We start from the raw sequence: 15,541 nt of genomic DNA, 5'->3' as shown, positions 1-15,541 counted from the left end.
GGTTGACAGGTTGTCCATCACTCTGCGTCTCTGGGTTTTCATCATCCTCCCCCTCCTCCTCATCATCATCAATATCATCCCTTTTGTTTCATCTAAAAATCACCAACCCCCTTCAACATGCTAACCCCCGCCCCCCCCCCTCAACAAAGCAATCACAACCCCTTTAATGTTTACATGTTAACTCTGGTTTTAATTTGTGCACTCTGTAGGTGCCGTTCGAGAAAAGGGGGGGGGGGGGAGGGGGCATTAATCGCCATGCCCTCCTACTAGAAGATTTCTACGTATTTTGAACGTCTTGTTCAAAGTCCCACGCTGAGCAGGCGGCTGAGGGGCCGGGCCCGGTTTACAGGATGGCACAGAAGAACTTCTTCTCCCTGAACGGGTTCTCTGACGCCGGCACCGGCGATAGCAGAGGGTCTTCTTTGGCGTGGGCTTCGCAGTACGACATCAGGTCCGCCGCTGCTTTTGAAACCTGGATTTAAAAACACAAAAACATACACGTGTCAGCATGCTCCACGTTTAAAGAAGTACTTTGACATTATAGGGAATGTACTTATTAGGATGAGATCGATGCTGCTCTCATGTCTATAGAGAGAATAAGAAACCACAGGTAGCAGCTAGTTAGCTTAGCATAACATCTGGAAACAGGGGAGAGGGGCTATAGCCATATACTGTTTATACCCCAATTAATGTAGAGTCTTTTATATTGTATTCATATCACAGTGACATCATCATGACATCATTCTCCCCATATGATATATAGATTGTTTAAAATCTATATAAGCTTCAGGTCATGTTTCTATGTTGCACAGATACAGTGAAAATGTAGTTTTGAACTCCATCATGACATCATATGATTAATAATTATTATATATATCCTTTTTTGGATCAATTCAAGATCGTTTTTTTAGATTTAGTTTTTTAGAATTTTAGATCGTCTTTCTTTTATTTACAGAGTGATCCTGGAAAATCTATTATCAGAAGAACCCTAACCCTAACCCTAACTCTAACCCACTCACACCTGCGACCTTCTATTAAAGTCTGCTGATTGATTCCAATCTAACATCTCATTGGGTTTGAAAGCTGCCTGGACTATGGAGAATTAAAAAAAAAAAATCCAAAATGTGTCAACCGACCTTTATCCTGTCGATGTTGGCCTCCATCTTCAGCTGCTCCACCAGCTTCCTGGCTTGTGCGATACTGGCCGTGTTATTGCTCGCCATTGGGGCGCTATCAGTCGGGTCTTGTGTGCTCTGTCTACATGGAGGAGAGAGAGCGAGAGCGAGAGAGAGAGAGAGAGAGAGAGAGAGAGAGAGAGAGAGAGAGAGAGAGAGAGAGAGAGAGAGAGAGAGAGAGAGGTTTACACATCATCTACTTCAGCCACAGTGTGACACTGATGAGGACGAGCACCATAATACACCAGGCATGCAAAGAGGAGTGCTACTAACAGACACCCTGTTTATTATCACATGCCTGCAAACACACACACACACACACACACAAACACACACACACACACACACACACACACACACACACACACACACACACACACACACACACACACACACACACACACACACACACACACACACACACACGCACACACACAGGCATATTATTTATGGTCTCAGTTGCTAGGCAGCCCATGACAGTGAGGGGGAGGCAGAGAGGGGGGGAGGAGAGTGAGTGGGCAGCGCTTTGTCGTGCACTATATTTAAAATAGATAAACGGATAAGTGACATTACTGCTTCCCCAGATACAAACTCCTGTTTTGTTTTCTTCAGACTCGGCTCAGAGTCACCCCAGGGCACGGCGGCCCCCCCACCGCCTCACGAGAGGAGCAGTGAATCAATAAAGTGATGGAGTGTGTTTCTGATGCAAAGTAAGACCGGTCACCTCTAGGGCAGCAGATGCAAACACAGCCCAGTGGTTTATATATATATACGTGTGTGTCTGAGTTTGGTTCTCTTTGGTTTGATCTACCTTATCATTCGTTAAATGCAAATCAGTAAATTTCAATAAAGTCAGGATAAACACGGCATTGTTGTTTATTCATATTTCGATGAAAGGCCTTTACTTTCACTTCATGTTGAATCATGGCTACTAAGGATAGATTGATACTTTACCTTGTAGGTTTATGAATTTATTCTAAAATTGATTTTGTGAATGTCGGTAAAGAAAATATCAGGAACACTTGAAAATAAAATACCTAATCTTCAGTAAAGCTGCAAAGGTCAACTAGGAAGCAAACAGTGTATGAGCTCATGTGAGGTTTTTTGTTCTTGAAGGCCTGTTGCCGTTGGCAACAACACTGAGGGGAGGGGACAGAAACAGTGACGCTCACGATGAACACACATGAGCCACAGGATCTGAAAATATTGATCAGAGCAGCTTTAAGATTCCTAAGTCGCTGTTTTACTGATGCTGGTTGGGATGAGTCACCTCTCAGGACATTATACAAGAAGTTAGATGCTATTGTGTGTGTTTGCTCTTTGTGTGTCACACAGACGGATGAGTGGAATCCCCGGTTCAGACTCGACACGTCTCTTAAACCCTGTGTTCCCTAATTTGTTGTTTTGCTGGTGGAGGGGGGGCGAGGAGTTCCACACGTCACTCTAGAATCTCCTGATGTGGAATTGAATTAAACTTCTGATTACCTATATGAATAGAAGCATCTGTTTTTTCCACGTCGTACCAACCATCTACTTCCCCCCCCCCACAGCTGCCACCTGTGTGTGTATTTGCTTCACAGTTTTAGTTCCGTGTCCTCAGTTGCTTCTCTGCCTTTTATAACCTCTTTGATTAACAGGATCCCGCTGCGTGCGCTCTCAAACAGCGTCCTCCTCGGTGAGGGATCAATCCTGCCCGTGCGACCCCCCCTCCCGCCCTCCATCATCCCTGCATACGGGCGGCGGTGCCACTCAGTGGGGGGGTCAAGACTGATCTCAGCGCGGCGCAGGAGCCCAGCATGAATATTGATGCTCCACGGTGGCACATCTGCTCATCAGAGTCTCTGGTGTCACATGACCCGAACCCCGGTGACCTGACGTGCTTCATTAATCACAACCACAGGGTCACCGGTTCCTCTTTGTCTGCTTCACGTGATAACTCCCAATATGTACCAGAGGAATCTGACAAAATGTGATAGTATTCGGTACCTTTCTTCTGTTTTCTGTGGTCTTTGTATTCCCCGGCATTCTTCCATGTTAGTTTCCTGTTTCTTGTTGAGCTCTGACAACCCACATACACACATTTTCCGCTGATTAGAATATGTGGTTAATGATGATGTTGCACTTCAGGGTTGTCAGTTAAGTATTTTCTCTGTTTCCTTATTTCTTAAGGATTTTCTTTGTAAATCGTTCCATCTTAAAAATGGACAACAACTAACTCTCAGAGCCCAGAGTGTCGTCTTCATATTTGTATTCATTTAAAGGAAATACATGAGGCCTTTTTTATTTCCTCTAGTGTGTTATATATTTTTCCGTGAATGTAAATTTTCTGCAATATCCAAATACCTTTTTTTATTCCTCCATTATAATACCTCATTGCTCTACTGCACATTAGTCTATATTGTACAGTATGTCTATATGTACAAGTTATCACTGTTTGCAGTGTCTGATCAGAAGATGAACTGTATTTTAATGATCTTGCTTCTACAATAACAGTGATGACATTCTCTGTCGGCCGACTAATTCATCTACAAAGCGTTTCGTGGCTTCAGGTTTGAACTTGACAGTGTTTACATTGAGGGTGATTATATCAACACTAATAATATATATGAACAGCATGAGCCTGAATAGAGGTGTGTCTTAATCTTTGACATTTCAAGAGTCACGAGACAAACGGTTTATGTAAAAATCTTAATTCCCACTTTCTTTGTTTCTTTATTTCCTAAGGATTTTCTTTGTTTATCGTTCCATCTTAAAAATGGACAACAACTAATTCTCAGAGCACATAGTGTCGTCTTCATATTTGTATTTATTAAAAGGAAATACATGAGGCCTTTTTTATTTCCTTTGGCGTGTTCTATGGTTTTTCCGTGAATGTAAATTTTCTACAATATCCAAATACCTTTTTTTAATCCCTCCATTATAATACCTCATTGCTCTACTGCACATTAGTCTATATTGTATGTCTATATGTACAAGTTATCACTGTTTGCAGTGTCTGATCAGAAGATGAACTGTATTTTAATGATCTTGCTTCTACAATAACAGTCTGACATTCTCTGTCGGCCGACTAATTCATCTACAAAGTGTTTCGTGGCTTCAGGTTTGAACTTGACAGTGTTTACATTGAGGGTGATTATATCCACACTAATAATATCTCTATGCACAGCATGAGCCTGAATAGCTGTGTGTCTTATTCTTTGACATTTCAAGAGTGACGAGACAAACACAGGTTTATGTAAAAATCTTAATTCCCACTTTAAAGCTGAAAAACACATCTGAACTGAGCTGGAATATCTCGAACCAGCGTCAGTGTATAAACTAAGTGACAACCTGAAGATGATTCATGAGCAGAACCTGCAGTGGGCTGTGCAGCTTTAATAAACACTGTGTTTTACAGTCAGTGCAGCTGAGGGATCCTGGTTGGAGAGTTTCACCTTTTATGGTTATTCAAACAGAGCTTGGTGTTAGAATATATAATTCTACATCTGTTGTGTTGTCAGATTCCTCTTCTTATGAATTAGATGGGTACAAGTCTGAACAGCAGGTAAATGTGCTACTACGAAAACTTCTCAAAAGATTTTTTGCTATAAAAAGCAGAAGAAATGTTGAAGAAACAGAGGAAAGGAAATGATGGAGGTGGTGTTTACACCAGCTGGAGGGGTTTTGGATGACTTCCTCTCAGTGGACTCCTGGCTTCAGCGTATTGACATCTTTGTGGGGTTAAAATATAATAATCTGGGTTCCCTGTGTGGAAGCCATATGCCAACGTTCCTGTGATATCTTACAATCACAGATGGAGCTGCTTCGGTGTATTTTATGTGACGTTTGAGGTTTAAAATAGAATTTTTATAGCACTTTTCTCATCCTGATGACCACACACATTCTTACAGTGCATCTATGTGCAGCACGTTCTCTATCACACATCATTCATACACTGCTGTACCTATTTTAATGATAATTTTAAGCACAAGTATGTTGTGACTCAGAGTTTCACCTCGCCAAAACAAAAAAAATAGGCCATAGACTTCTTTCAAGGTGAGAATTCTGAGTAGAAATTTGTCTTTGTAATGTTTCGAGGCCATAACATTGTTTCAACACTCAGGGGAGACGTCAAAACAGGCCAGACCAACACCAGACTATTGATAGGGAGACATGTCCCTCTTTAAAGGTTTCTGGGATGTCTGTGAAAAAGTAGGGCTTCGTGTTTTTACAGAAAACGATCAGACACTGAGACAATAACCCAGTTTTATGTCAGACTGACACAGAGACATGGTGGTTTGGGTAAATATCATAAAAGAAAATTAAAAACAGAATCTTAAGGGGCTGAAATACGAGAGATGACTTTTGTCATTGGAAAGGAGAAATCAAGAGTCAGTCACAGCTGTGAATTCCTGTTTTTATAGCATCAAATAACAAATGAAAACCCAATGAATTGGTTTGTACCACAACAATGTGTCGAAATGAAAAGCTGCCGTGTTATGGGAGCGTGTTTCATGTGTAGAATATGTAAAACATCTAAATCTATGAGATAAGCTCATTAACAAAACTGTCACTGCGTCCACAAAGTTTGTTTCCTGTTTATTGTCGGAGGAGCGTGCGAAAATGCCACCCTGACATTTTCATATCTAGGGAAGGGAAGGGGGGGGAGGGAGGCATCAAGCGGAAGAGCTGGCACCTTGAAGGCAACTGAAAGGATCTCAAATGAAAGATAAGCAGAGAATACAGGGGCCTGGCCTTTTGGTTTTGGAGGTTGCTTTCCTCATTCTTTCAGGATATAATTTATCTGCTGCCCCATGTTCTATCTTCCTTCCTTCCTCATTCCTTCCCTCCATCCTATCAGCTGCTCACAATACCCTGAGATGTTGCACACGGTGTCAACATGCTGATTAATGTGGGCACTGATAAATAATGCATCCCGATGGACGCAGGCCTCAACTGTGTCAGCTGTCGCCACGAATTCAAAAACTCTTCGCTGTTGCACAAGTTGCAAGCAGGAAGTTAGTGAGCGTCTCGAAGGTGCTGTCATCTCTGACCCCTCCTGCCGGTCTCTGCCTCCTCTGATAATGCTGCACTGCCTCTTCCTCTGGTCTTGACGTGACTTACCTTGTCTGCTCTCTCCTCCGCGCTCTGCCCCGGTGTCGGCCTCAGTTCAGTCAGCAGCTTGTGTCCAGCTCGCTCTCTGCAAAGCCAGAGATACAGACAGTGACATTTAGACGCTGATCAGAGGAAGACGCTCTGTGCGCTTTCATTTCTGCATTCCAGATAAATGATGCGCCACGACTGTGTGTGTGTGTGTGTGTGTGTGTGTGTGTGTGTGTGTAGCCTCTGTCCTTTGGTCACTGTGTGTCAAAATGTCACAGCTCATTCCTACAAACTCAAGGCCTCAAAGATAAACACTGATGGAAAAACACAACAACAAACTACAGAGGGAAGTCATGCATTTAAAGGAATAGTTCAACTCTTGTTGGAAATGCCATAAGTCAGACAAGAAGATTGATACCACTTTTATGTCTATGTAGTCAACATGAAGCTGCCACTTCTTCAGTTTAGCTCAGACTGGAAACAGGGACAACTGTTGGTCTGCTATTCTGGGCTTGGAAAATAAAACAACAAGAAGTTGCAGGGTTATGTCTCATCAGGGTTGTTTATTGTAAGATAAAACATTTTGTGATGTTTAGAACTAATTACTGTTACTAAAGATGGACGACAGATCCCGAAAGTGAAGCCAAAACATCGGGAAATCTGACAACAATCTGAAATGTTGGGAAAAATGTGTTTTGTAGATTTCGGTGACACTTCTAACTGTCTGTCAATAAAGCTATAGCCACCAGCTGGTTAGCTTGGCTTAGCTTAGAGACTTCTAGGCACTAAGTCCTGTAATTAACCATCAGTCGTCATGCTAAGCAAAGCTAAGCTAACTGGCTGCACACGCTACTACTGTATCTATTGTCCTGTCAGTTCTGACCTGTTCACCTCTCTTTTCTACCCACTCCTCTGTCTCTCGTTCTCTGGTCCAACACATCAGCTCGGCTGCGTCTGATAAATGGGCCAATTACACTGCATGAGAAGATCTGCCGAGGAAGGGGATTCTACCCATCGTCAATCACGACAGCACAAAACGTTAAAGCAGCGCTACATGGAAGCATCCACTCACAGGCCAGAGCAGCCACAGTTTCCCAGTGACACCGACACAGCTCGGAGATTAAAAACCAAATAGAAGCACTGTCATCAGACCTGATTCCCTCTGGCGTCATTAATCTACACTGTTACTACCGGTTATGCAACATGTGTAATCATTTGATCAGTGCAGTGAATCTTGAACTATTCACTGGAGGGTTTCAGTGTGTAGCAGGATGGTCTCATGGGTTTTCACATGGAATGTTCTACTGCCATGAAATACAAAACAACACTTTATTTTGACTAAGATCTAACATAGAAATTACCTTCATGTGTGTTCATATTTGAATTACAACTAATAAAATGCAAAGTTGAACGCAGGGTTGGAAACAATTAACCGGATGATTATTTGATCGATTAGGTGATTTATTTGTTGTTTATCTTAAAACATTGTTTTGTCTGCTCAACAGGATTTGATGTTTGAAGGACCAACAAATTTAGATTATATACCCTGTTCTTTGACTTTGAATGAAAACATTGACAAAAGCCAATTAACTTGATATATATATATTTTAAATAAATAATATTAAATGTTGCTAAATCCAAATGGAAAGAAATGGAACAATCTTCTCTTTTTCAGTTGTATCTTGCGAGTAACTTGCGTATTTCTATGTCAATTCTTTTCATATTAACTGAAAAACACTGAAGGCGTTTCAGGAGTCAGAAAATATGCAAAACTAATTTTCAACTCATCACTGTTATTGACGTTTTCTGTCCTGCTGAAAAACAGGTTCTGATGACAAACAGTCACATGACCTGGTGCTTGTGACCAGGTTTTATTTGCTCAGAGCATGTGCTCATCCGGCTCCTCACTCTGCAGAATCACATCTCATTTCTCAGGAAATAAGCTCAACTGTGTGTTGTTGTGCGCTGCTGGTTTGGACTGAGTGGAGATGGGAAGGTTTCTATCGTAACATAGCGTTTGTTCTTTCACTGAATTTTCTGTTGATGAATTGAATTATTAATTACCTGTTAGAGCATCGAAACATGTGTGTCAACATATTAGTAGAGTGCAGTTTTTGTGCCGAACAATTAAAAAAGGATCAGTTTAGCCTCATTCAGTATCAATATTACAGCTAGAACTACTACTAGTTGTGCTTTACAAATATACATATAAATTTAAAATTGCTTGCGTTGTGTAATCCCCCAACAAATTTGGCTTCTAATGGTATGAAGAACTGCATCTAACTGTCTAAACCAATCTAGGGCAGCTAAAAAAATCGATACCCGATCAAAGAAGTTGTTTGAAGTTAAATGTGCATTTACTGATTTCCCTTGTTAGCCAATGACATGTGGCACAGATGCAAAACAACTTTATTTTAGTTGTGTTTACAGTCACCTGATGATTATGCCCTTTCCTGAATAGCTCTGTTTTCGCCCTCCTCCCAACCCCCGGGAATAATATTTTCCTCTTTTGCAGCTAAATGCTTCATAACATGAATTAGCGTGTTGTTGACTTCCTCCTACAGAAGTCTCACATCTTTCAATGTGTTTTCTCCATTCTTGTAAGAGAAAAAAGTTCTTAAAAAAAGGAAAGTGCAGAATTAGATTTGGCTTGTAGACTGTGTGTGTCATCACATTAATGCAAGTGTGCAAGAGAGAACAGAGAGAGCAAGCAGATTTTTTCAATCTTGATTCTCTGGTAATATTGTTCTCTACTTAATGCCGGCAAAGCATCTTGAGCATAACTGCACTGAGAGAGGAAAGAAGAAGATCTATGTCTGTGTGATGTGTCTGCTGATCCATTTCTATCCTGCGTTCCAGCCTCCTGCTTCCCATCCCTCCCTCCTGTGGTCGACAGGTGTTCAGTGATGGGATAAACCCCCCCCAGCAGCTCTGTCCTCCTGCCACCACCACCAGATCAATCTGACCCCCTCTGCCGTCCTCACGCTGCCATTTGGAGCCGTTTTGAACCCCTTCCTCCGGGGGTTTCGGGGGGGTCTGTGTCCTCCACAGATGTGATTATAGCTGCTGCTCGACTCTGGGTGTGAGACTTAAAGGCTGATCAAGCACCGCAGGAAACATCCTGGTGAGGAAAATATAATTCCTGGCCTGTCGAGAATGAAGATCTCTCACGTACCACCTCACACGTTGACTCTCGGCTTGGTTCATCCTCCCCCTTTCTCCCCTGTTCTCCTACTGTAGTGCACACCTTATTATCCTGCCTTCTTTTACCCTTCACACCATCCAAAGAGAGAAAGTAAGGCGACCAGGCAGGGAGTGTTCTGTCCTCCACGATGCCCAGCGTGTGAAATCAGAGCGTGGTAATTAAAAATCTGTCCCTGGCTCTGCTATCTGGACCCTGGAGAGCCGGTGATTAACCTGTGAGGGTCTGCAGGGACCGAGCCGAGGCAGGCTGGGACCCCTGCTTAGCCAAAACATGGACTAAGTCGTGAGGGCCACATAAGCATCAGACACAAACAACTAACAGTTTACTAAACCCTGTCCCATGGGTTATTGTTGCTGTACTTGTGGACGTAGCAAGTTAGCTCCACAATGCTGACTTGGAAAAGGGGTTTCAAATTTGTAAATGATGGAGACATACATGATCCACCCATAATCTAGACCACTTGTCCTTTGGGGGTCGCGGAACCAATCCCAGCGAACCCAGCATATCAAGGACATACGATAGAGACAAACCATTCAAACTCACATTCACATCTACGGACAATTTAAAGTCTTTATTTGACAGCCTGTGTTTGGACTGTGGAGAACATGACAGGCCACATGCCGACAGTAGGTTCAAGCCCAGGAACTTTTTTGCTGTGAGGTGACATTGCTAACCACTGCATCATATATGGGACATTATGATAAAAGGTCAAGTAACTAACTGAGTCCAAAGCTCGACTGGTTGCTAAGCCATGTTTGGACCTTCACTGTACAGGAGAGGTTTTCAATTAAATGTCAGTTGATTCTTAACTGGGTTAATTGATGACTGTTGAAGACTATCTCAGAAATCGGGGGTGATTTGGGTGAACTGACCCTTTAAATGAAGAAAAAACTGGAATGTTAATTTATTCATCACAGAAAAAACTCCTGACTCCAGTTTGGTTACTGTAGAAGCTGACACGGCCCTTTTCTGTGCTGAGAGACTCATTTCCTCTCTGGAGTAAGTGTTTTGCTACAAAACCCACAAAATGAATCCAGAGCCCCCCCTGTGGATTTAAGGAAATGCATTTCTTTTTTATTTATTCAAAGACAATGTGTCAGTGGAAGTCCTCCGAGCTCTCGCAGTGTGACTGAGCGACTGCACCATCCTCAGTGTGTCATAGGACAATGAGGTGCACTCTGCGATGTCACTGTGAAATAAGAGGCTGTGAAGGGCACACGCTGCTAAACAAAGATTTACAGACTCGTAAATTGATAGGAGATGTTGATGGAGTGAGTTAAAAATAAAGAAGAGCTGGAACTGGGAAAGAAAAGTTTCGCAGGAAGATAAAAGTGGCAGTAACATCCACCTTCCTGAGTGTTTTACAGCCACCGCAGCAAGGAGAAGTAATTTAAAACTGACCTCTGGAGTTATTAATGAACACGATCAAGACGATATTGACTCTTGAATGTAATATAGCACAGATCCCTGCCCTTGAATCGGCGGAAGGTCACCGTTGGGACACGGAGCCGTCAGGACACGATCGCCTGGGGACGAGGACGCCGAGGACGCCGAGTCTGACAGCTGAGCCTCTCTCTCCATTCCTGAGAACACCAGAATCTGAGCAGCTCTCAGACCTGGAACTCACATCACAGCAGCCTCCAACAACCTTTATACAGGAATATGGGACATTTGGAAAAGGTTAGCCCCAAAAATAGAGCACCCGAGATGTGAAGAAGAAGGTCCTATTATCACATAACATTTAGAGTCTATGGCTTGAATTTACTACCCTGAGAGGCAGCTAATGGGACCTTTGTGGTTTGGATCCTCACTGTGGGAAGGAAGCATGTTCAGAGGGAGGTTTTGGTCTGGTGAAATATTTAGTAGTAGTGAAGTTATAAGACCATTATAAAGCACCGAATCTTCACCATCTTTATAAACTTTTAACTATTGTAATCATGTCAAAGCCTCACGTCTAAAGATACTGGGAATACCTCACTTTACACCAAACCCCTCGGTGAAAAGAGCCACACACACGTCGACAGAATGCACCACAGCTGGCACTTCCATTAAAATAAAACCCAGTATAAACAGTAACACTATCCATCCAGTTCCTTTTAAAAGGAGCGATACCCAGCGTGTGTTTTGGTTTCACCTCGGTCAGACCACCACCACCCGTGATCATTCGATTAGCCCGGACATCTGTGCCACCCCCAGCAGGCCCTGCCCATCCTGCCATCTTAGAGGTTGCGGTGTGTGTGTGTGTGTGTGTTTGCCCGTGATATGTGTGTGTGTGTGTGTTGAGGGTTAATCTAGGTCCCAGAAGGGGGGGAAGGGAGGAGGCAGTGGCCCAGGAAATGATGCATCCCCTGGGAGTGGAGGAGGCAGCAGGGAGGATGCTCATTGCTCCAGGGAGTGCAAATTTGCTCCATTGTGTTTATTAAATCAGACGATCAAGGATCAGCATGTTTCTTCTTTGTTAGATTAAAGCGGTGACCAAGTGGTTCTATTTTCCTCAAACGTTTAAGAGAAACCTTTGATACGTGTGTTATGTAACAGCTGTGTAGTTAGTGGGGTAGAAACAAGGCACGGCTGTCACAGGAACGGCTACAGAGCTTTGGAAGCTTTGTAGTCACAGAAAAGTCACATGTGTGCTTTTGTCCGACCAGGGTGGGAAATTAACACCAGCCAAATAATGCTGGTGATGGTTTTATTGAAATCCCCTGGTCGGCATGAAACCAACCATTGTGTGGAGCTACTTTTCAACTGTGGAAGACATATTTGGAAGTGGTCGCCAAATTGAAACGGTTAGCTTCCTACCCCCCCATGTCAAAGATGATGACCTTTACCATATCTTGTGAACATTAAGCTCTGATCTCTGTGCTTTAACAGGGTGGAATGAACAGTATTATTGCATTTGCATTTGAGTTCAGAGGCACGAACACACTTTTCCTCTGGAATCAATCAGCATGCCAAGAATAACACGGCCAGACTCCTGGGCTGTTAACAATATTACAAACATCCGGGCTTGTTTAGATTCTGCTGAGAGTGTGAGTGAGCTCCTCAGAGAGACTCAGACCCCGACTCGCTCTAACTGACTGGAAGGTAATGAAAGTGCATCTGACTTTAGGGAAGAATTGGTCATAGATTTCATTCAAACTGCCAGAAACTGACTGAGAGTAGAAAGTCTGTCAGGTCAGCATTTACCTAAAAGACTTGAAGATGCAGTTCTGTGATGCAGAACATTTGTTTTGACTCTGACTTCCACTTAAGGACCTGAGACCTGACTTGAGACTTGGACTTGGACGGACTTTGGCCTTGACTCAAGACCTGGATTGGGATTTAAGAGCAACAATATAAAATTCTTGTTATTTGTCTGTAAGGATTCAAAATTTGACTTGATACTTGTCATGTCTCAAAAGACATAAAAGAGGTTTACACTTAGGTAGAGTTAGACCTGGGTTACACTTAAGTCACCAATGGAGCACTTGAGACTTCACCTCTAATGGACCTCAGCTGTATTCCTTGAGAGTTGGTTGGAATTCTCACGAAGAAAATATATACAAGTCCAAAAAGCTGATTGGTTAGGCTTAAGTCATAAATATGAGGACTTTAGATTGGCTACTATGAGATCTGACTGTACTTGGTCTTGATTTGAGTCTTGGTTGGATAAGATCCGGGCTTGTATTTGGGTGGAAAAGCCCAAAAACAGCTCTGATAGAGTTGAATCCAGACTTAAACATGGCTTCTGTGAAACTTGAGACTTCACTCCCTAAAGACTTGACTTTAGCCTTAAGAGCAAGATCATATTTTACCCTCAAGGACGAGTTTGGGAAAGACTGTAGATTTGAAATTTGAGACATTGACATCAATTCAGACTTGAGTAACAAAAACAAGGACTAAAAACTCCTGTGTTGATTGTGCTTGTCTCAAGACTTGATTGGACAAGACAAGACCACAGAAGACTGAAAAGCTCCTTCGACCCTGAGAGCTCCGGGTCCCTGAAGACTTGAATTGAGACTTGAAAAGTCAAGGACTATGGAAAAGTTGAGAGCCAGCTGGACAGAACACGAGGGTTGACTTGGACGCTTCTATCGTGACAAATCACACATCGCTCGAGTAAGCTCCAAACCCAAAATCAACACCGTTTGAAACCAACAGGTGCAGCCAGTACAAAGGTCGAGGCCTCCAGGGCAACAACAACCTTCCTACCTCGTGTTACTCGTCTCTCTGACGCCCTCCTCATCTCAGAGACACAGGTTACTCTGTTTCACAGGTTTCAGGTTCACACTGACTTCAGCCAGACAGATGCTTTTGGGAAGAACAACTCACATTTTGATTTGAAATGTTAGAATTCTTTCAGTGGACGGCTGTGAAGGGAGTGGAGAGGTCAGAGTGGTCAGCAAAGCTTGGACGACTGCTCGTGTTTCCTTATTCTCCTCTGTGATCCCTCCCTTTTCTCCTGTAGTGCTCAATACTTTCTCCTGTGATGCAGATACCTCTCAGGGTTTCGGACTCTTCCTTGTGTAACACTGATCGTCTCCTGTAGCCTCAACACCGACGTGTGAGAACAGACCTGTGGCCTTGGAGCAGCTCGCCTCGGAGATACAGTACGAGCTGCCTGGACGTGAGCTCTTGCGTAATTCCGACTCGCTGTGTGCGTTTGTAACACGCCTGCATGTGTAACGCACAACCACACACACGATTGGGATAATTTAATGCGAGTTGTGTGTTGTTTTGCATGACGATGCTTTCGCATGACAAGCCGAGAGTGGGAAAAACAAGCACATCCTGTTCCCTTTTTTCTCTGGTTTTCTTGTGAATGCAGACCGGTGTCAGAGATGTTATCTGTCTATGAACAGCAAAAAACACACAACCTCCCCCCCCCTTCACCTCCCTTCCCATCGCCATCTGCCTGATACAACCACTACATGGAGCTCGTGTGTGGTCAACAGCTTTCTCCTCAAGGTATTGGGGGGGGAGTGGCTGGAAAACCTTTGCGGGAGGCGTGTCGGTTTCTTCTCTGGTTTTTCCTCGGCCCCAGCCCCCCCCACACACGACTCTTGCATCCCGCCCCCCCCCTTCTTGTATGCCACATCCCCCTTTTTTTTTTCATCTCGTCTCATTCTCTCTGTCCTCGTGCAAATATCCCTGAGAAACAGATGCCCTTAATTCCTCTGGCTCCACATTATAAGATCTGCCCAATCCTGAGGGAAGAAGAAGAGGGGGGTGTGAGGGTGGGGGGTGGGTGGGAGAAGGGATTGGCGGTCCATTCTCTGATTCCCCCCCCAGAATGTACACATGAAGGGAGGTGAGGGACATAAAGCAGCCTGAGGGATGGGTTGATTTTCTAGATTCTTTAGAGGTAGGAGGGGATTCCATGATGCAAACCAGCGACAAAATGACACTGTGGACCTGAATCCCCCCCCCCCCCTCTGCTCCTCTGGTACACACCCTGTTTTGGATGCAATCAACCCAGATGTCACCGGGACAGAAATCCAATATGAAATAACACCTGCCTCCAGTAATGTGGAATAATCCTACCTTTCTTTCTCTATGTTCTCCTCCGGTGATGCCAGACGTATCCAGTCCTGCTGAGTAGTGTCCACGCGATTCGCTCTCTCCTTCTGTCACACACAAACACACACACACACACACAGACACACACACACAGTCTGTCTGTCAGTCAGTCAGCGAAGGCAGGCGCGTACATCCAACGCACACACTCCTCTCTCTGTATGCCTCTCTCTCTCTCTCTCTCTGCTCCAGCTGAGATCCTCCCTGCCTCCCTCCTCGCTGCTGCTCTGAGTCTCCACCCTTCAGCCAAATGCTCAGGCTGCAAGAAACTACCCACCCCCTCCTCCTCTTCCTCTTCCTCTCCCTCGCTCTCTCTGTCTTCTCTTTTCTGCTTTAGGGACACACTCCCTCCATCTCCCAGAGGTCCACAGGAAAAGCCTCGACTGTCTCTCTCTAAACACCTACGGTAAACAAATGCATACCAGGACAGAAGACAGTCTGGAGCAGCTGGATTTCCCTGCTGATAAATATTCATACCAGCTCTCCTCAGCATTTTCTTCTTCTTTCTTGACTCACCTTTGAC

The 15,541-nt window shown here is 43.8% G+C and overlaps 1 protein-coding gene across 2 annotated transcripts; it reads right to left on the bottom strand.

The window, feature by feature from the left end:
• Positions 1-259: 259 nt before the first annotated feature.
• On the bottom strand, positions 260-15,057 carry LOC133015509 (guanine nucleotide-binding protein G(I)/G(S)/G(O) subunit gamma-2). 2 transcript variants are annotated; one of them, XM_061082732.1, is made up of 4 exons: positions 14,986-15,057; positions 6,279-6,354; positions 1,137-1,257; positions 260-472 (listed from the first exon to the last, which is right to left on the bottom strand). In XM_061082732.1, exons 3-4 carry the CDS (start codon positions 1,221-1,223, stop codon positions 344-346), a joined length of 216 nt encoding a protein of 71 aa, XP_060938715.1. In that variant the 5' UTR covers positions 1,224-1,257; positions 6,279-6,354; positions 14,986-15,057; the 3' UTR covers positions 260-343. The 2 variants fall into 2 exon arrangements, with proteins under 2 accessions (XP_060938715.1, XP_060938714.1); XM_061082731.1 differs by lacking the exon at positions 14,986-15,057 and having other exon boundaries at positions 6,279-6,403.
• Between the last annotated feature and the right edge of the window lie 484 nt (positions 15,058-15,541).

Source organism: Limanda limanda, chromosome 12 (assembly GCF_963576545.1).
Source record: "Limanda limanda chromosome 12, fLimLim1.1, whole genome shotgun sequence".
Lineage (NCBI taxonomy): Eukaryota > Metazoa > Chordata > Actinopteri > Pleuronectiformes > Pleuronectidae > Limanda > Limanda limanda.
The sequence above is the reverse complement of the archived record's forward strand: the minus strand, read 5'-3'. Positions and strand labels throughout refer to the sequence as shown.

What these genes read in the sequence shown, in the direction of transcription:
- LOC133015509 (XM_061082732.1), bottom strand. Translation starts at nt 1,223, where the DNA reads ATGGCGAGCAATAACACGGCCAGTATCGCACAAGCCAGGAAGCTGGTG. An exon ending in CCAACATCGACAGGATAAAG is followed by an intron (nt 473 to 1,136) that starts GTCGGTTGACAC and finishes TTTTAAATCCAG; the next exon opens with GTTTCAAAAGCAGCGGCGGA.